General features: G+C 34.8%; 1 protein-coding gene across 19 annotated transcripts in view; it reads left to right on the top strand.

The window, feature by feature from the left end:
• Nucleotides 1-23,063, top strand: part of FMN2 (formin 2) — a 378,131-nt gene that overhangs the window by 80,231 nt on the left and 274,837 nt on the right. For all 19 annotated transcript variants that reach the window (XM_049790085.1, XM_049790080.1, XM_049790076.1 and 16 more), the window contains exon 4: nucleotides 9,257-9,312. In XM_049790085.1, the coding sequence (XP_049646042.1) occupies nucleotides 9,257-9,312 (56 nt within the window). The remainder of the gene's footprint in view (nucleotides 1-9,256; nucleotides 9,313-23,063) is intronic.

The raw sequence follows: 23,063 nt of genomic DNA, 5'->3' as shown, positions 1-23,063 counted from the left end.
TGTTTCTTGTAGGCAGCAAAACGTTGGATTCAGCTTTTTGATCCATTTTGCCACTCTGTGTCTCTTAACAGGTGCATTTAGTTCATTGTCGTTAAGAGAGATATTTATTATGGATTTAGTGCCATCTTTGTGTAGAAATTTGGTGCATCTGTTGGCCAGTCTTGTTTTAAAGTAGACATTTCAGTTTTTCATTTAAGGCTGATTTTTATTGCTAATATTTGGGGTTGGAGTTTTCTTTATTTTTTCTTTTTAAAAATATAATATCTTTATTTAACACCATGTTTACAAACATAATTGTAGTTGAGTTTCAGCCATAAATATAAACACCCCATTCACCAGTGCAACATTCCCATCACAAATGCCCTCATCTCTCTCCACCCCCCAGCCTGAATTCAAGATAAGCATTCTACTTCCCTCACATATTGACATTTTTATGTTTTTTGTCAGTGCTGATATTTCTCTAACTGTACTCATCACACTTTGTGTTAAGCTTCATATGGTGAGCATCTCTGGGAATTATTTTAATAATGTCTTTTATTTTTCTTAATACCCATAGATGAATGAGACTATTCTGTCTCTCTCTCCCTCTGACTTATTTTCACTTAGCATAATAGATTCCATATACATCTATGTATAGGAAAATTTCATGACTTCATTTCTCCTGACATTTGCATAATAGTCCATTGTGTATATGTGCCACAGTTTTTTTAGTTATTCATCTCTTGAAGGGCATCTTGGTGATTTCCAGAGTGGCTATTGTAAATAGCGGTGCAATGAACATAGAGTTCCTAGGTTATATCCCTAGTGGTATAGCTGGATTATGTGGAAGCTCAATTTCCAGTTTTTTGAGTAATTTTCATATTTTTCCCATATGGGCTGGACTAGATGGCATTTCCACAGAAGTGAATGAGATTTTCTTTCTCCCTACATTCCCATCAGCACTATTATTCTTGTACTTTGTGATATGTGCCAATCTCCATGGCATGAAATGGTACCTCATTGTTGTTTTGATTTGCATCTTGTGATGATTAGTGATGTGGAACACTTTTTCATGTGTCTTTTGGTCATTTGTATTTCTTCTTCAAGAAAGTATTCATTTCTTCTCTCCATGTTTTGATGGGGTTAGATATTTTTTTCTTGATAAGTCTGTCAGTACCTTGTATATCTTAAATATTAGCCCCTTACAGGATGAGTATTGCGTGAGTAGTTATTTTGTATCCTAGTCACTATTTCCTTTGAGTTGCAGAAGCTTCTCAGCTTAATATAGTCTCATCTGTTTATCTCTATTTCAACTTGTTGGAAGAGTGCTGTTTGCTCCTTGAAGATTCCTTTAGACTCAATATCTTGGAGTGTTTTTACCTGTGTTGTTCTATATTACCTTATGATTTGGGTCTGATATCAAGGTCTTTAATTCATTTGCACTTGACCTTTGTACAGCATGTTAGATGGAGATCTGAGGTTGTTTTGGTAAATGGCTTACCAGTTGTCCCAACACCACTTGTTGAAGAGTTTTTCCTTGCTTCATATGTCTTGATTGCCCCGTTTTCAAAGATTAGTTGATCGTATGTCTGTGGAACATTCTCTGAATACTCTAGTCTATTTCAATGATCTGAGGTTCTGTCTTTATTTTAATACCATGCTGCTTTAATGACAATACCTTTGTAATACAGTTTAAAGTTGGGGAAAATGATGCCATCCATATTCATTTTCCCAAGGGTAGCTGTTTTATTGTTCCAAATGAATTTCAGGAGTGTTTGATCCATTTCATTAAAGAATGTCATGGGCATTTTAGAGAGTTTGCATTAACTATATACAATGCTTTGGGGAGAATTGGCATTTTAATTATATTAATCCCCCCAATCCATAAACCTGGTATGCATCTCCATTTCCTTATGTCCTCAATTTTCTCTTGAAGCAGTGTTTTGTGATTTTCTTTGTATAGGACCTTCACCCCTTTATTTAAGTTGACTCCAAGATATTTGAGTTTGTGTGACAATAATATGAATGGAATTGTTTTTATTTTTGATGTCCATTTCTTCTCTATTATTATTGATATATAAGAAGGCCATTGAGTTTTGCATGTTAATTTTGTAACCTGCCACTTTGTTATATGAATATATTGTTTCTAGAAGCTTTTTGGTAGAGTTTTTAGGGTTTTCTAAAGATAATAACATGTCATCTGCAAACAGTGAGAGCTTGATTTATTCTTTTTCTATCTGGATGCCCTTGATATCTTTTTCTTGCCTAATCGCTATGGCAAGAACTTCCACCATCATGTTGAATAGGAGTGGGAGAGAGGGCAGCCTTTTTTGTACCAGGTTTTGTACCAGATTCTAGAGGAAAGGCTTTTAGTTCATCTCCATAGAGAATAATATTTGTCATTGACTTGCGGTAGATGGTTTTAGCTATATTGAGAAAAGTTCCTTTCATTCTCATCTTGGGAGTTTTTTTTTTTTTATCAAGAATGGGTTTTGAAAATTATTGAACAATTTCTTTGCACCTATTGATATGATCATATGGTATTTCTTTTTCTTTTACTTTTTCTTTATAATGTGTTGACTATATGTTCATTGATTTGTGTATGTTAAGCCATCCTTGTATTTCTGGAATAAATCCTACTTGGTCGTGGTGTATGACTTTCTTGAGGCATTGGATCCTATTTTCCAGAATTTTGTTGAGGATCATTGCATCTGTGTTTATCAGGTATATTGGTCTGTAGTTTTCTTTTCTTTTTTTTTTTTCTTTTGCAGCATCTCTGTTTGCTTTTGGTATCAATGTAACATTACCTTCTTCTTCTTCTTCTTCTTCTTTTTTTTTTTTTTGGTAACATTACCCTCTACAAACTATTTGGGATTGTTTGGGATGCTTCAATTTCATAAAAGAGTATAATGAGAGTTTGTAGAAGTTCCTCTTGAGAGATTTGAAAGAATTCATTATTCAATCCATCTGGGCCTGGGCTTTTGTTTTTGAGAAGAGTTTTGATGATCTTTTAATTTTTATCAGTAGTGATTGGTCTGTTTAGATATGCTGCATCATCCTCATTTAACCATGGAGTCCAAGAACTTACCCATTTCACCCAGGATCTCATGTTTTGCGGCATAAAATTTCTCAAAGTAGTCTCTAATTACCTTTTGAGTCTCTGCAGTATCTGTAGTGGTCTCCCATTTTTTATTTTTATTTATTTATTATTTTTACTTTATTATTTAAAAATTTTAAATATCTTTATTTGAACACCTTGATTACAAATATGATTATGGATGAGTTTCAGTCATGTAAAAACACCTCCCTTCACCTGTGCAACATTCCTATCCCCAATGTTCCAAATCTCCCTTCTCCCCACCCCACCTCCACCTGTGTTGTAGACAGGTTTTCTACTTTCTTCATTCATTCTCATTGTTAGGATAGGTCTCAATGTAGTTATTTCTCTAACCATACTCATCACTCTTTGTGGTGAGCTTCCTGAATTGAACTGGAACTTCCAGCCCTCCTCTCTTCTGTCTCTGAAAATTATTGCAAGAATATCTTTCATTTTTCTTTTCTTTTTTAAACTTTATGCTAGTGCTTTAATGAGTTCATTGGTGATTCAATAATTTTTTTAAATATTTTTTATTTAAACGCCTTGGTTACAAACATGATTGTGCTTGGATTTCAGTCATATAAGATGACACCCCCCATCACCAGTGCAACATTCCCACCACCAATGTCCCAAATATCCCTCCTCCCCTCCCCACCCCCACCTGTACTCTAGACAGGCTTTCTATTTTCCTCATACATTCTTATTGTTAGGATAGTTCGCAATGTAGTTATTTCTCTAACTAAACTCATCACTCTTTGTGGTGAGGTTCATGAGGTGGGCTGTAACATCCAGCCCTCCTCTCTTTTGTCTCTGAAAATTGTTGAGAAATGTCTTTCATTTCTCTTAAATCCCATAGATGAGTGAGACCATTCTCGTCTTTCTCTCTCTGACTTATTTCACTCAGCATAATAGATTCCATGCACATCCATGTATAGGAAAATTTCATGACTTCATTTCTCCTCACAGCTGCATAATATTCCATTGTGTATATGTACCACAGTTTCCTTAGCCATTTATTTGTTGAAGGGCATCTTGGTAGTTTCCAGAGTCTGGCTATGGTAAATAGTGCTAAAATAAATATAGGTCTAAGGAAGGAATTTTTGTATTGTATATTTGTGTTCCTAGGGATAGTATGGAGCTCAATTTCCAGTTTTTGGAGGAATGTTCATATCACTCTCCAGAAAGGTTGAACTAGTCAGCATTCCCACCAGCAATGGATAAGAGTTCCTTTCTCACTGCATCCCCACCAATACTGCTTGTTCTCATTCTTTGTGATGTGTGCCAATCTCTGTGGTGTGAAATGGTACCTCATAGTTGTTTTAATTTGCATCTCCCTGATGATTAGTGATGGAACATTTTTTAATGTGCCTTTTGGCCATTTGTATTTCTTTTTTGTCAAAGTGTCTGTCCATTTTTTCCCCCATTTTTTGATAGAATTAGAAGTTTTTTCTTTATCTGATGAGTGTCGGATGAATAGTTTCACTCAGTGGGTGGCTCTTGTATCCTGGACACTATTTCCTTTGAGGTGCAGAAGCTTCACAGCTTAATATATTCCCATCTGTTAATCTCTGCTTTCACTTGTTTGGAGAGTGTAATTTCCACCTTGAAGATGCCTTTAGTCTCAATGTCATGGAGTGTTTTTACCTATGTGTTATTCTATATACCTTATGTTATCAGGTCTTATGATATCAAGGTCTTTAATACTTTTGGATTTTACCTTTGTACATGATGTTAGCTGGGGGTCTAAGTTCACTTTTTTGCAAGTGGCTAGCCAGTTGTGCCAACACCACTTGTTGAAGAGGCTTTCCTTGCTCCATTTAGGATATCTAGCTTCTTTATCAAATATTAGGTGATTGTAGGTCAGGGGAGCATTCTCTGATTACTCAAGACTATTCTACTGATCTGAGGGTCTCTCTTTATTCCAATACTATGCTGTATTGACAACTATTGCTTTGTAATACAGTTTAAAGTTGGGGAAAGTAATGCATCTTTTCCCAAGTATTCTTTTTTCTTTTTTCCCAAGTATTGGGAAATTAGCAATTCGAGGGTGTTTATTGTTCCAAATGAATTTCAAAGTCTTTGATCCACTTCTTTAAAGAATGTCCTGTCTATCTTTAGATACGATTTTTTTATTGTATTCTTATTAAAATTAAAAAAAATGTAACTATAGTAAGATGCCTGTCTTGAATACAGGCAGGGTATGGGAAGGAGAGGGGGCATTGATGGTAGGAATGTTGCACTGGTGAGGGGGAGTGTTCTGTTTATGACTGAAACCCAACTATCATCATGTTTGTAATTATGGTGCTTAAATAAAGAATTTATGTTAAGAATAATCAGTTTTTCATATACATGTGGTTTTTTCTTTGGTATCTGATTCTGACACATTGATCACAGAGTCTATCTTTATTTGAGGACCAGAAAGTTTTAATTATGATAGTTTTATAATATAGTTTCAAGTTAGTTAATGAAATACTACCACATCATATATTATTTTTTAATATAGCTTTGGCTATTTGTGGTATCTGTTTATACTATATAATGTGCATTATTGACTTTCTCAGTCCTTGAAAAATTAATAATCTTATCTGAATTTGAATAAGGATTTCATTGAATCTACATAAAACTTAGGTAGGATATAGTCATTTTAACAATAGAATAGAATTTTTTCCAATCCATGGGTATGTAATGTTTTCCATTTCCTAAGGTCTTACAAATATAAATTAACCACAGAAAGAAGATGGAGAAAACGTACAACATGTAGAAGTTGAACAAACACTGAATCACAGAGGAAGTCACACAATAAATTAACTCATTGAAACTAATTATGTTCATGGCATTATGATCTGAAAAGATTCTTTGTACAATTTCTATATTTGGAGATTATTTTAGTATGAAAGTTATTGTTTTCTGTTTAATTGCACCAGTCACATAAATAAAAAGTAAATAATAGAAATTTTGATGAAAATTTAATTAATTTAAAGAACTATTGTAGTACACAACTGAAAGGTTAAAGTATTCAGAACACTGATGATGCAACCTTCTACCTCATTCTTTTTTGTTTTGTTTTGTTTTGTTTTTGCGTTTTGGGCCACACCTGGTGACCCTCAGGAGTTACTTCTGGTTAGCGCTCAGAAGTTGCTACTGACTTGGCGGACCACATGGGATGCTGGGGGATTGTATTGCGGTCTGTCCTAGGTTAGCACATGCAAGGCAAATGCCCTACCACTTGCACCACTACTCTGGGACCCCCTTATTTTTTTCTTCTATCTCATTCTTATGCTACAAACTATATTCTTTTCTTTTCCTTTATTCCTTTAAGTTTGGTGGTTATCAGACAAACACCTATATATGGAAGGCTCTTCTACAATACCACATTCTTGACCCATATATTCTTGCTTATCATAAAACCATTGAAGTTTGTTTTTAAGACAATACAGAGATAAAGTTAATATGAATTTTATTATTGTTTAGGTAGTATCTTTATAACAGTGTTAAAGTTTATGGAATTGATGTGTAGTTATGGCAATGTATCACCAAAGTATCTTCTGTCCTTGTTCTTATATCACCTCTTGACTGTTCTACATGTAGACTCCTCTACATGTTCCCTCTGTTAATTGAGTATTAAAATAATACATATATTTTTATGTAAAAGTTCATGAATGCTCATGAATGTTCCATCAGAGATCCTTTGGGTAGTTCTTCACTATCTAACTAAATATAAAGGGAAAAGAAAGAAAATTTTAGCCATCTGTTCAAAAGTCTCAGAATCAATTTGAGTATACTGTTTTAGGAAGATTTGGAGGTGCTTAAAGTTAGCAATTTTCCAGAATTTAGGTTTGCTTTAATATTAATAGATGACTTCCTCTGATGTTTAAGATTATTCTTCCAATGTGACTAACTTTTATATAAACCTAAATTATGGTTTTTTAGTATAAAGCAATAATTTATTTTGATTAACTCAGTGAATACTGTGTATGAAAATAAAAATGGTTGCACTTTAAATTTCCATTGCCTGGTGACATTTGTTCATAACTATTTCATATCAATTTTAATTATTTTTATTTTAAAAGGTAGGTGTACTCTCTGAATGATACAGTAGCTAGGTCACCTGCCTTGCATGTGACAATCTGGTTTCTATCTCTAGCACTTCATACTGAGAAGCCGAGAAGTGATATCATTTTGCAGAGCTAGAAGTAGGCACTGAGTACTATCAGTGTACACCCCCCCATCCTAATAGATTAATTCTCAGTGAAGTACCAGAAAGTAGTCTAAGAAAAATAAATAAATTATATAATAAATATTTATGATTAATATTTTATATATCTATATTTAATAAATTTTATAAATATATAAATGAATTATTCTTTGGAATTTATAAACTCCTCATTCCATTTTTTACCAATTCATGAATATTACCTTAATGGTGGTGCCTATTTCATGGTTTGATTATTCTTTTGTTCTTTTATTTTATTTACTCCTATAATTAATACAAAATAGTACCTAATCATGCAATATTTTTTCTAGTTGCTATTGTTATAATAACAAAAAATATCCAAAAATCCTTCAACAGAACTTATATTTTTGTGGGATGTAATGTGCAAAAATAAAAATGGGATATAGTATAGCTTATAAAGCTATGGCTCCTGTCACCACAGCCCCCTGAGCATCACTCACTGAGAATAGCCCTGAAAAACCCCAAGTACTGCTGACTGTGGCTCTGACCAATACCATCAAATATCCTAGGCACTGAGCAGTATCAGAATATTGGAGCTCTTGCATTGGACTGCAGATTGATTGATTGGGAACACTTCTTGGAAGACCCCCTCAAATAATAAATATGTAGCCTAATGAATTACGAAGTACATTGTGTGATAATTTATATTATAAAGAAAGTAAAACACAAGAAATGGAAAGTGCTAGGAAGTGAGTGGATTGTTAGTTTAAAGGGAAGGCCTAGAGGAACTTGAGCAAAATCCAGAGAAGGAGATAAGGAAGAAGAGGTTCATATTTGAGAGGAATGAATATATGTAAGCTGCAGATATCCTTATGTAGAGTAGTGCTTCTCAGCTGGGGGCCATGTGGACCACAGTTTGTTCCAGTGGAGCCATAGTTGGAAATCATGTGTTGGGTGTGCACTACACAATAATAGGGGTAAAGTGTAGGACAAGTTTCTCCAAAAAACTTGCATGTGAAAGTGCCATGACTAGAAAAAGCGTGAAAATACTAGCATAGAGTGAATTTTTTGGAGATGACTAGAAAAATTTGAACAGATGAAGTAGATCCCCTCAGGTTTATATCAAGATCACACTTAATGAATTGAAATTAAAATTCTCGATATACTTTTACTGGGTTATCAATTGAAAATAATTATCAATTTACTTTTAATAGTATCATAACATATGATATAAAAATTAAGTCTGTCTTTGTTATCGCAAGAGTTACTGTTCTAGGTTTACAATGTTCTTCAAAGCAGTGCAGTGAGTCAGATGGGATGTGAACTATAGACTTCACCTTAATTCCCTATTAAGAGTCTTGGGTTTCTTATCTCAATCTTTTAGAGTACTGCCCAGAATGATCCCTAAGTATAGAACCAGAAGTAAGTTCTGGGCACTGTTGATACCTCTCCTCCCCAAAAGAAAATTCAGATTTAGTATTTCATAAGTTTTTGAAAATGAAGTTTTACTTTCAGATTATCAAATGACTGTTGGAAACAGAAAGTACCCTCTGAATTCATTATTACTTAATACCTTATGGTGACATTGTTCACTCTTTTGAAACCACAAGGTAATTTGTTATCAGACAAGACATTCATGATCCTAGCCTTCATAATTGGCAAGTTGGCTTAGCTTATTGCATAGCTTTGAGTTAAGCTAGGTATGTGACTATTTTAACAGGTATACTCCAGCATAAAATACTTAAAACATAACAATTATGATAATTGTACAAATTAAGGCATATGGCTATTTTAATTTTTACATTTCTAATGTCATGAGGGTTATATATCAAAAATTAGTCATTTTCAGTATATCTAAAATGCTTAGAAGGTAGATTTGATGTTTTCTTATACTTCTTATATTTAATATATTTTTGTTACATTTTTACTTTTATTTTGTTGTCCTATTTCCTCTATCAGAAGATTTCTTTATTAGATACTTAACTGTGTTTTCTTTTGTAATCCAGAATCTCAACCTGCTGTTCTGGAAACTTCAAAAAAATGTTTACATGCTGTCCAGCAGGTAAGATTTTACTAGAAATTTGAATCTTTTCTTCTTTTATTTGTCTTAAAAACGATGAGATTCTGAATTTATTTCCCAGCTATTTAGGCTACCCTATTTTACTAGACTTGTAAGAGAGTTCAGTTAGGCAGAAGGGGATGCTTGCTTCGAACTAAAATCAGTCTTGAAGTGGATCAAAATACAGGCTTTTCAGAAGCATAATCATTCTGTATCAGTCAAGGAGCTGATCCAAGTAAAGGAAATGGTGGCTTCTCCAATGTTATATGGAAATGACACATGAATACAAATGTCTAAAAAAATTAGTTATATTTTCTTCCTTCCTCCCTTCCTTCTTTTTTCTTTCTTTCTTTCTTTTCTTTCTTTCTTTCTTTCTTTCTTTCTTTTTTCTTTCTTTCTTTCTTTCTTTCTTTCTTCTTTCTTCTCTTTCTTTCTTCTTTCTTTTTTTTCTTTTCTTTCTTCCTTCTTTTATCTTTTTCCTTTTCCTTTTATTTATTTTATTTTAGTTTTCATTCCTTTTTTCACTCTGCCTTTTCCTTTTTTTCTCTCTGTTTCTTTTTCTTCACTTCTTTCTTCTCTTTTGTTCTTACCTACATTCTTTTGTTTACATCTGCTGTGCTCAGGCTCTGCTCCATCTCTGTGCTCAGAGATTATTTCCAGTGATGATTAGGTGCTCAGGGCACCAATATTGTGGTGAAGATTGAACTAGGCTTGATTGCAAATAAGTCATGTGTCTTTACTCCATCCCATCTCTCCAGTCTCAAAGCAGTAATAGTATGTTGTACTGGTGGATATACAGTGAATTTTGTTTAATTTACACAAAGACATTTTCTGTTTTTAGAAAAAGCAATATTTTTATTTTATTTTATTTTTAGCAATATTTAGTCTTTTATACTTCTGAATAGAAATACACTATTTTTTAAAAGAAGTAAATGCCTATATGTATGTGACTAAAATTGGATAACACAAATGGGAAAATAGAAGCAAGTTTCAAAGGGGGATGTATAGAGTTCCTTGATCCTAAATTATAGATATGAGGACAAGTAAGGAAAAAAATCAATAGAAAATGTATAAAGTGTGAAAAGTATGAAATGGTAACAGGAGCAGTGATTAGATTTCTTGGGTACATTGATGGAGCCTGGAGCCAAAAAACTTTGAAAACATAAAATTCCAACTGCAGCAATTAAACAAAAAATTTTAATAAATTAAAAAAAATACAAGAGGCTTGAATGGTCCATATAAAATGGACCCAGATAGGCAATGCACAAACACATTGCATTAAGAATGGCAAAAACCAATAATAGAGACTAAATATTAAAAGCAGCAAGATTAACAAAGGAACTTACATGCAAAGGAAAGGCCATAAAGTTTCTAGCAGATGAGGTTCTATGAATGGAAATGAACAGAGGAATACATTATAAAAAATAAAACAAACACCTAACAAATAATACTCTATCCAGGTAGATTATGATTCAGGTTTGAAGAGTTTTATTGATGTGGAGCAGCTTGAGAAATTCATAGTCTTTAAACCATTTTTATTTTTAATTGCTTTATTATTATTTATTATTTATTTAATGTGGATATAAATTTTTCATTGTTAGGTTTCAGTCATACAATGTATATCATCCTTGACCAGTGTTCCTGTCACCAATGTTCCCCATGCCCCTTTCACCCCCATGCCTGTCTTTTTTTTTTTTTAACTTTTTTCATTTTTTAATTATGACAACAAAGATGCAAAGAAAGAGGACAGGGTAAAGTTACAGTGGAAGCACAATCACCCATAAGCAGAATTCTCGGTAGTCCCATCGATGATATCCCAGCCTTGATCTTTCAACCAAAGAAAATTAAGAAAAACAAAATTGAACCCATGTACAATACAATTACTTTGTCCCTCAAATCCCCAGTTGTATTACATACTATTTCTTAGCAGCACACAATATAATCCAAAGAGATTAGATTTATGTAACTCCTTAAACATTGAGGGCAAAGTACATTTATCTAGTTCCATGCACATGCTTACTAGTTTAAATTAACCTCAAAAGTTTTAGTGGGTTGTTTTTCTTAAGGATTGGAGTCAAGGGAACATAGTAAAAAATGGTATTAAAGTGGCATTTGTTTGCATAGGCCCACCAAAACATAAGGGACATGGAAAGACAAATTATGGTCTAAATACAAGGAGACCCTACCCCTGAGGTTTCCTGGCACAGGACTGACTCTAGGCTCCAGGCAAACTAGTTTGTCCAATTCAAGTCATCGTCTGTAGTGGCAATACACCTTCATTCCTCACATAGTCTCTGTTGTTGGTATCATGCTTCTGTATTAAAGGTCCTGGAGTCTGCATATCCCATATTGCAGTCAGGATGGTGCAGAGCATCCTCTCGTTTCACCTCACACTTAAGGGGCACTAGAGAGAACCATGTCCTGTAGAGCAGGTGATTGTTGTTGTCACGTCTTCTCAGTGTAAACGGAAGTCTCTTTATAGGAGGTCGATGTCAGACCCTTGGTAGTGTCTTTCCTGGTAGAGGACTGCTTCCAGCTGTTGCTATAAAAGACCTTGGATGTTTCATAGCCCATGCCTGTCTTTAGGGCAGTAAATATGCTTCTTTCTCTTATTCTCTCTCTTCTTTTTTTGCTCTGTAGTCTGCACTATGGTCAATGCTCTTTGGTCACTATGTTCTGTTCTTTGTGGTGAGCTTCCTACATTGGGTTGGACCTCCTGACCCTTAATTATATTGTCACTAGATATTGTTTTGTACCGTCTTTTATTTATTTTTTTTATTCCACAAATAAGTGAGATTATTTTATCTCTTTACCTCTGTCTCATTTCACTTAGCATAATAGTCTCCATATACATCCATGAATAAAAATTTTTCTAACTTTATTTTTCCTAGTGGCTGTATAGTAATCTATTGTGTAGATATACTACAGTTTTTTAGCCACTCATCTGTTGTTGAGTATTTGAGTTGTTTCCAGATTCTGGCTATTGTAAATAAAGCTGCAGTGAACATAGGAGTGTAGAGGGCATTTTTGTATTGTGATTTTTTTTGTTCCTAGGGCATTTTCCTAACAGTAGTATTGTTGGATCATATGGGAGATCAATTTCTAGCTTTCTGAGAAATGACCGTATTGTTTACCTAAAAACCTGGGCCAGTCTGCATTCCCATCAGCAGTTAAAAGAGAGTTCCTTTTCCCTGCATTCAGGCCAATATTGGTGGTTCTTATTTCTCTGTGGTTTGTGATGATAACTCATAGTTTACATCTCCCTGATGATTAGTGAAGTAGAACATTTTATTCATGTGTCTTTTGACCATTTGTATTTATACTTCTTTGAGGAAATGTCATTTTCTTGAATATTTATTTCTTTTCCCCATTTTAGATGGGGTTAAACTTTTTTTCTTGTAAAGTTCAATAAGTGCCTTGTTTATCTTAGTAACCCCATATCTGATGAGTATTGGGTGAACAAATTTTCTCATTCTGGGTGGCTTTTGCATACTAATCACTATTTCCTTTGAAGTGCAGAAACTTCTTAGTTTAATGTAGTCATGTAATGTTTTTTTTTTTTTCTTCTTCCATTTGCTTGACTAGTGATGCTTTAATCTTGAAGATGCCATTAGCTTCAATGTCATGGTTGTTCTACCTATGGTTTCCCAAATGTACCTTATAGTTTCAGGTCTGATATCATTTAAAAAAAAAGGCAAAAATCACATTTTTTATTTATTTATCTAGTTTTTGCCAATTTATTTGTTTGGTGTGGTTATTGAAGTTGTTGTCTTCATTCATATTTTTTTTCTTGTTTTCTTTTCTTCCTTTATGTGCTCTGCCATGTTTTTTATCTCAAGACCATGGCCTTTATGTGGTGCTTATTGTTGGAGTGTTCACTGGATGTTTTATTTGACACTTTTTTTTGTACTGTTGTGGTGTTCCACCTCCTTTTCCCCCTTTGTCTCTCAAAACTAAGATGAGAGCTTCCAGAAGGATTCTGCCCATTTTCGGCATATTTGATTTTTTTACCCAGTTTATTACTTTTGTCTTCTTCAAACAAAATCACATAACTTGAACTATCTAGTCCCGCCTCCCAACTAGAGCGGCAAATAAGGGCGGTACCAAGACCAAACAGGTGTAAGACCACTAAGTATTTAGCTAGGCACAGAAGGGGCCACTTATTCTGGCAGCCCAGGGGGTGAGGGAGGAGGATATGGGAGGTAGGACGGGAACCGAGGTGGAGGGAGGACAATTCGGTGATGGGAATTCCCTTGATTTTATGTTATTATGTACCTAAAATATTATTGTCAATGATATGTAGGCCACTATAATTAAAATAAAAATTATATTTAAAATATTTTAATCCATTTTATTTTACCTTTGTGCATAATGTTAAGGAGATATTCTGGGTTTATTTATTTATTGCATGTTGTTGACCAGTTTTCCCAGCACTACATGTTCCTTGCTCCACTTTGTATTTCTTGCTCCCTTATCAAAAAATAAATGTTCATAAACCTGTAGGCATATCTCTGGACATTTAAGTCTATTCATTGATCTGAGTATGTCTTTGTTCTAAAACCATGCTTTTCTTATTAACTACTACTTTATAGTACAGTTTAAAGTTGTGGAAAATGATTTCTCCTGTCTTTTTATCCCCCAAGGATTGATTTAGCTATTTGTAGACTTTCTTTATATGATTTTCAGGAGCATCTGATCCCTTCTTCGAAAAATGTCATGGAGATTTTATAGAGATTGCATTAAATCTGTATAATGCTTTAGAAATTATTGACATACTTTATAAACATGTTTAAATACATGCTTTAGAAAGTAATGATGTTAATCCTTCCAATCCATGTGTAGAGTTATGTCTTCATTTTCTGTTTTCTTCATTTCCTCTTATTTCCTTAAGCAGTGTTTGTAGTTTTTTTTTTAATGTTGTTTTCACCACTTTAGTTAATTTGACTCTAAGGTAATTAATTTTCTGAGGCACAATTGTGAATGTGATTGTTTTTATTATCTTTTTCTTCTCTTTCATTATTTGTGTGTGAAAAAGCATTTTTGGCACATTAATTTGTAGCCTCCCACTTTACTATTAAGTATATTGTTCCTTGAAGCTTTTTAAGGGGTCTTTAGGATTTCCTACTCTAGTTTTTCAAAATATATTAAAGTAGATTTTATAAAAGATGGGACAAACTTTCTTCCCAGCACTTGGAATTAAATATTGCATATACTCATGGCACTTATTGTTGCCCTTTATTAAGTTAATAAAGGTTTGCTTATTCCAAGTGTACTAAGGGATTGTATACATTTCTGATAACAATTCAATGTTTCAATAAATTGAATTTTTATATATAATTAGATGTTTTGTTACATTAGATGTTACATAAAATTTTTATTACAATTTGCTTACTAGTGCAAATACCTAATAAATATCTACATTTTCTAATATAGAACAAATATTTTCTGACTTAAGGCAAAATTATATTATATACCAATTCAGATTTTTACTTTACAATTATATGTATATGTATTATTTTATTTAAAGACCAACTATCACTTAGTTGATCATAATACATTTGTTTCTAGGTAAATGGGAACAAAATTATTTTTGTCATATCTAATTTTTATTTCTCACATTTACATAATATTTTGGCCATGATTTTATTAAGATATTTATTTTAGAGGCCAGAGTGATAGCACAGCAGTTGGGTTTTTGCCTTGCACATGGCTGACCCAGGACGGATCTGGGTTTGATCCCCGGCATCCCATATGGTATCCCAAGCCAGGAGCAATTTCTGAGCTCATAGCCAGGAATCATCCCTGAGCATTACAGGGTGTGGCCCCAAAACGAAAAACTAAAAAAAAAAAAAAAAAAAAAAAAAGAAAAGATATTTATTTTAATGTATTATCTAATACAAATTCAAATTTCTTGATACTTGTTTTTCCTACAGATACTGTGGTTTGCAATATTGTTACTGAATGGGTATTATGCATATCACTTTATCTCCTTTCAGCACCTTGCTCTTGTCCAGGGTGTCTTCTAACTGTCCTAGTCACAATGGTCACTTCTCTGCCCTAAATCCACTACCTCACTATCTGTAGCAAGCTTTCTATCATGTTCTGGCTCTCCTGGCTCACATCTCTGTTGTCTCTGAATATTATTAGTATACTAATATTTATTTTTATTTTTTATTTTGACGAAAGTGGATTACAAATCTTTCACAGTAATTTTTTAGGTACATACTGATATTGAATCAGGAACACCCCCACCACCAATATTGTTCTCCCTCCACCCCTGTTCCCAGCATTTATCCCACATCCCCCTGCTTTACCACCTGGGTTGCTTGTATAAGTGGTCCCTTCTATGTCTAGCATATCTGATCATTTTTTTTAATTTCTACTTACTGTTCATATGACTGTCTGGTCTTGTTACCCTCCATTATTTCCTCCTCAATTTGTGAGGCGAAATAAGATGTTTCAAATTATATGGTTCTGTATGAAGAAAAGAAAAAACTAATAAAATAAAATGGAGAAAAATTAAACAAGCAAAAAATGGGAGGAGTCCTTTTAGAGGCTATAAATATCAGTTTAAAAGAAGAAAGGGTAAAAGAGAGAGACCTAAAAACAATACTAAAAAGATAAAAAAAAAACAAAACTAGAAAAGCACCAGACCAATAAAGATACCAACCACAGAATAACCATGGTCCTGAAAAAAATAAAAAAATAAAAAAAATAAGACACACAAAAAAGAAAACCCACGGGGGGGGGGAAGACAAGCAACAAAAAATAACAATAGCAAACCCCCCCAAAAAAGTTAATTTGTGCTTTTCTCTCTATCTTTTTCTTGCAGGCACAGTAAATATTGGGGAAATTAGAAAGGAAATTGCCGTGGCCTAAGAGATACAGGGTTTCTTCACCCTTAAAGTATACTGTCTTGGGAATAACTACAGGCTCCATACACGTTCTTTTACTCTCTCCTTGGTCCTTTGGTGGTGTCTGGAAACTTTCCACTCCATCGTGGATGATAAAATCCTGCCTCTGTAGCTAGAGATCTAGGTATTTGCACAGGTCAAAGGATGGAGCCTAGGATGAAGTCTTTCTTTATGTTTCTAGGAGTTCTGTTCCATCATTGTTGTTTTAATCAGTCTTCTGTAATTGGAGGTCTTGGTTTTTACCCCATTCCTAGTATGAAGCATAGAATAGAGTCTTTCCTTATGTTTACAGAAGATTTGTTCGGTTGCAGTTGTCTCATTCAGACCTCTGGAGTTAGAGATCTTGGTTGTTGTACAGTCTTAGGCCAAGGCCTAGACTAAGGTCTTTTTTTATTGGTCCCAGGATATGTTCTGTAGATATTGAAGTTGGCTTTTGTACCAATCAAAAAATGACATGTCTTCTGAATTTATCTTATCATTAACTAGGTGCGGTAAGACAACCTGTTCTTAGTCCAAGTTGTTGCCATTTTCTCATTATGAGGATGTCATATCAAAACCAGTGCAGGTTGGTGTCAGAGCAGTATTAAGAATATACAAAAAAAAAAAAAAGAATATCCCAGATGGTGTTTGGTTTCTGGAGCCGTTGCAGAGAACTTGTCAGTTCTATGTCTGAGATCTAGGGTTCAGGATTAGACTGTCACTGTCTAATCCCAAGGAGTCTAAATTAGGACCACATGACATATGTTCAAGGTGGGAAGTGCCCCTGTACTGTAAAGTATATGCGTTTCTATCCATAGTTGATAAGAGCTTGTTTCAATAAGTAAAATTTCTCCTTTTTTAGTATGCCTTTGGAAGAAGAAATGGTGGTATATTATATTGCTGGTGCATTTAGGAGTGAGAGTGTTAGGCTCCATCATCTCTGTGCCCTGGTTTTGACCTGAGCTATTATCCTCGGCAAGACTTTTTTCTTGTAGGTTTTTGTATAAAGCAGAACCAAAACAGGTGGAGATAGGGAAGAAGAGAAAACAGGATTTCAAGGGAAATCTCTCCTGGCCTGTCTGTGTTCCTTGAATACCTGAAGGTCTCCTCAGAAGCATAGGGAGTGCACCCCCAAAAAACTGTATTCTGAAGCTGCCCAGCGAGTTAGTGAGTAAAGTCTGGCTGTGGGGGTTGCCAACCAATAAGCAGAAATCTCTGGCCTGCGGAGGCTCCGCCCTGCTATGCCTTTGATCACTCTGAGGACTTCAAGGGAAATCTCTCTTGTGCCTGTCTGTGTTCCTTGAATACCTGAAGGTCTCCTCAGAGGCCTAGGGAGTGCACCCCCAAAAAACTGTCAACTAGAGGCAGCAGAAAGGCTGCCGTGCACTCTTTGTAACCAATGAACCCCACCACAACACGCAGGAAAAACCACACTACAAGCGTGACAATGGGGAAACCTCACAGGCAAACACCATGCACAAAGAATGAAAACGATAGCTCAGATGACCTAAAAAATTCCAACCATCTGATTAACCTTTCGGATAAAGAACTTAAACTAGAGATATGGAAGATGTTTGTAGAACTCAAAGAAAGCATAGATTGATCTGAACAGAACACAAAGACAGATATCAGAAAATTCCAAACTTAAATAACAGATCTGAAAAACACAGTAGCTCAACTGAAAACCTCAATGGATAGCCTCGCCAGCAGGGTAACAGCAGCTGAGGAGAGAATCGGAGTACTGGAAGATGAGATGCAGAAAAACTCAACACAGCAGAAGGAATTGGAAAAGAACCTTAAGACAAACGAATGTGAACAGATGAAAATAGAAGTCTTTGATAAACTCAACAGAAACAACATAAGAATCATTGGAGTCCCAGAGACCCAGGTAGGAGACCTCCAGGAAGAATCAACTGTCAAAGACATCATCAAAGAGACTACTTTGAGAAACTTTAAACATGAGAACCTAGAAGAAATGGAAAAATTCTTGGATACTTATAACCTTCCACAGTTAAGTAAGGAGGATGTAGCATATCTAAACACCCCCATCACTACTGAGGGAATTGAAACTGTAATCAAACATCTGCCCAAAAAGAAAAGCCCAGGCCCTAATGGATTTCCTAATGAATTTTTTCAAATCTTTCAAGAGGAGCTACTACTAATCCTTGCCAGGCTCTTCCATGAAATTGAAAAAACGGGAACAATCCCAAACAGCTTTTATGAAGCCAACATCACCTTGATGCCAAAACCAGACAGAGATGCTGCCAAAAAAGAAAATTATAGCCAATATCCCAGATGAATACAGATGAAAGATCTTCAAGAAAATCCTGGCAAATAGGATCCAGTGCATCATCAAGAAGTTCATACACTACGACCAAGTAGTTTTCATCTCAGGAATGCAAGGATGGTTTAACATCCATAAATCTATCAACATCATACACAACATTAACAACAAGAAAAATAAAAATTACATGATCATATCAATAGATGCAGAGAAAACATTTGATAAGGTCCAACACACATTCTTGATCAAAATTCTCAGCAAGATGGGAATGAAAGGAACCTTTCTCAATCTAGTTGAAGCCATCTACCACAAGTCAATGGCAAATATTATCCTCAATGGAGAAAAACTAAAAGCCTTTCCTCTAAATTCTGATACAAGACAAGGCTGTCTGCTCTCACCACTCCTCTTCAACATAGTACTAGATGTGCTTGCTATAGCGATCAGACAAGAAAAAGATATCAAGGGAATCCAGATAGTAAAGGAAGAATTCAAGCTCTCATTGTTTGCAGATGACATGATACTCTACTTAGAAAACCCTAAAGACTCTACCAAAAAGCTTCTAGAAACAATAGACTCATATAGTAAGGTGGCAGGCTACAAAATTAACACACAGAAATTAATGGCCTTTTTTTTTTTTTTTTTTTTTTTTTTTGGTTTTTGGGCCACACCCAGTAACGCTCAGGGGTTACTCCTGGCTATGTGCTCAGAAGTTGCTCCTGGCTTGGGGGACCATATGGGACACCGGGGGATCGAACCGCGGTCCGTCCAAGGTTAGCGCAGGCAAGGCAGGCACCTTACCTTTAGCGCCACCGCCTGGCCCTTAATGGCCTTTTTATACACCAATCTATGAGGTTGTTTAACTTCCAGGTGTTAAAATTTTTCTTCTGTTTTTTTTTTTTTTTTTTGGTTTTTGGGCCACACCCGGCGGTGCTCAGAGGTTTCTCCTGGCTGTCTGCTCAGAAATAGCTCCTGGCAGGCACGGGGGACCATATGGGACACCGGGATTTGAACCAACCACCTTTGGTCCTGGATCGGCTGCTTGCAAGGCAAACGCCGCTGTGCTATCTCTCCGGGCCCTTTTTCTTCTGTTTTTATTTGGACTTTACATATAATTTCAGTGCCTTGTGGTAAGTGAAGCTAGCCTGCAAAATTTCTATCCTCTTGATATTATGGAGGTATGTTTTATGTGCCAGCATGTAGTCTATCCTGGAGAATATCACATGTACATTGGAGAAAATTGCATATCCAGGTTTCTGGGGGTGGAGTGTCATACACACACACACACACACACACACACACACACACACACATAGCCTCTTTCTTCCACTTCTCTTCTCAGGTCTAGTATATTCTTGTTGGGTTTCATTCTGGTTGACCCATCAAACGTTAACATAGCCGTGTTGAGGTCCCCCACAATTATTGTGTTTTTTATTGATATTATTTTTCAGATTTGTCAACAATTGTATTAAATATTTTGCTGACCTCTCTTGAGTGATCTTCTTGATGAAGCATGGGATCCTATTTGCCAGGATTTTGTTGAGGATCTTTGCATCTGTGTTCCTCAAGGATATTTGTCTATAATTTTCCTTTTAGCAGCATCTGTGTCTACTTTTGGTATCAATGTAATGTTGGCTTCATGGAAGCTATTTAATTAGAAGTGTTCCCGGTTTTTCAATTTCATGAAATATCCCGGCCAGGATTGGTAGTAGATCCTTTTGAAAGATTTGAAAGAATTCATTAATGAATCCATCTGGACCTGCACTTTTATTTTTCTGCAGAAAATTGATTACCATTTTAATTTCCTCAATAGTGATGGAGGTGCCTAGATATGCTATATCCTTCTTATTCAATCTTGGAAGGGTATGAGTCCCAGAATTTATCCATTTCCAGATTTTCATGTTTAGAGGCATAGAGTGTCTCAAAGTAGTCTCTGATTACCTTTTGTATCTGTAATATCTGTAGTGATCTCCCACTTTTCATTTCTAATATGGGTTACCAACTTTCTCTTTCTTTTTGAGTTTTGTCAATGGTCTATCAATCTTGTTTATTTTTTCAAAGAACCAACTTCTGCTTTTGTTGATCTTTCGAATTAATTTTTTGGGGTTTCCACTTCATTGATTTCAACTCTAAGCTTTATTTCTGTCTGTCTCTCTAGTTTTGTCTCCTTTTGTAGATCATTTTATAACTTTATAAGCTGTGTCAGTAAGCTATTCAGGTATGCCCTTTCTTCCTTTATGATGTTTGTGTTAAAAGCTAAAAATTTTCCTCAGTACTGCTTTTGCTGTGTCCCATAGATTCTGATAATTTGTGTCTTCATTGTCATTTGTTTCCAGGAATGTTTTGAATTCATCTTCGATTTCATCTCGGACCCACTGTTTAGTCACAAGCAGGTTGTTTAATTTTCAGGTGTTAAAGTTCTTCTGTGTTCCTTTGTAGTTCACATCTCATAGCAGAGCCTTATGTTCAGTGAAGGTAGCCTGCAAAATTTCTATCCTCTTGATTTTATAAAGGTATGTTTTATGTGCCAGCATTTGGTCTATCCTGGAGAATGACTCATGTACATTGGAGAAGAACGTGTATCCAGGTTCTTGGGATTGTTTAGATTTTTGTTCCATCTAGTCATTATCTGTTTTGAATTGTGTGCTCACTCTACTAATATTAAGCTATATTAGTTAACAAAAGTTACTTCTTATTTTGAAATTTTATCTAATGAAATAACTGTGATTTACAAAGTTATTGATAGTAGAGTTTTAGTAATGTAATGTTTCTACACTAATCTCACCACCAGTGTCATTGCCCATTAACAATGCTCCCATATACTGTCATCTTCTAGCACCCTCCATCTTTTTCCTCATCCTGTGCCTGACAACTCATAATTTCATTACAGAGTTTGGTTTTTTGCAGCTTATATATTTTGTTTTCAGTGTTGTTGATACTCCACTTTGGATGTATACCACTTTTCCTTATCACCAATATAGACAAAGCCCAAGCTATTCCTCTATGACTTCTCTTTCTCATCTTCTACCTTCCTGCCTTGATTTCTTTTATTTTCTGTTCTTCATCCTAGGCTCTGGGATCAAAAAGATCTAGATATCCTCTATTTATGACATTATATTTCTTTAATCACTTTTTCTATATGCAGAGATAACATCATACAGTGTTGAGACACAGAATATTATTATCATCATTTTGTATATATTATAACATTTGCTTTGATTTTATTTTTCTGATATTTAAAAATATTTTTGATTATGGGCCAAACCTGAAATTATTCCTGGCTCTGGGCTCTCAGGAATCATTCCTGGTGTAACATATAGGGCCATATGTGGTACCAGGGATTGAACCCACTTTGGTACATGCAAGACAAGCACCAAATCTGCTGTACTACAGAGTATTTAATGATTCTTGCTAAGCTGGTTTAATGGCTGTAAATTTTATAAGCTACTTCTTTTACATTAAATTTTGTGTCGCTTTTTGGAGTTTGACAAGCTAGCTCGTTAGATTCCTCTTGTCAAGATTTTTTTTTAAGATGTTTGTTTTTTTAAAATTACTCTCTCTGACCTTTAGAGTTCATGTGACAGATCTGCTAAGAGTATATTTTTGTTTTTGGTTTTTGGACAATATCCAGTTGCCTGCAGCGATTACTACTGGGTGTGCAATCTGTGTGTGCAAGTCAAGCCATGTATCCATTGTAACATTGATTTGGCCACTTGAGTTTTATGAGAGTCCTTTATATATAAGTTTCTTATTTGATTGATTTGCCTTAGGATTCTGTCTTGGATTTTTATTACTTTAATTAAATTTTGACTTAGAGTTTTTTTTTCTATTTAAAGATTTCGTTTGACTTGAATTTTTGCCTTTTTGAATTGGTGCATTTTAAAATTCAACATAATCAAAAATATTTTAAAATATCAGAAAAATAAAATCAAATGCCATAACTCTGGAAAATTATACATTTCTGACCGCATTTCTTTGTTGATCTTACTTTCCTATTTTTGGAAAGTTCTATGATTCTTTTTTTAATATAATTTTTATTTTGATCATAGTGGCTTACATATTGTTGACAATAATATTTTAGGTACATATTTACATAAAATCAGGGGGGATTCCCATCACCGATTTGTCCTCCCTATACCTCCGTTTTCATCATACCTTCCATATCTTCCTCCTTCACACCCGGGGCTGCTAGAATATGTGGTCCCCTCTGTACCTAGCTTACTACTTAGTAGTCTTGCACCTGTTTGGTCTTGGTGCCTCCCTTATTTTCCCCTCTAACTTGGAGGCAGGACTAGATAGTTCAAGTTATGTGGTTTTGTTTGAAGAAGAGAAAAGTAACAAATTGGGGGTAAAAGTCTAATACACCAAAAATGGGTGGAATCCTTCTAGAGGCTCTCATCATCGGTTTGAAAGATGAAGGAGAAAAAGGTGAAACACCCCAACAGTACAAAAAGAAGTGTCAAATATCCAGTGAGCACTCCAACAATAACAATGATAGCAGCACAAAAAAAAGCCATGGTCTTGAGATAAAAAAAACATGGCAGGGCACATAAAGAAAGAAAAGAAGGAAAAAACATAAA

This window comes from Suncus etruscus, chromosome 16 (assembly GCF_024139225.1).
Source record: "Suncus etruscus isolate mSunEtr1 chromosome 16, mSunEtr1.pri.cur, whole genome shotgun sequence".
Classification (NCBI taxonomy): Eukaryota; Metazoa; Chordata; class Mammalia; order Eulipotyphla; family Soricidae; genus Suncus; species Suncus etruscus.
This window is presented reverse-complemented; position numbering and strand designations above follow the sequence as displayed.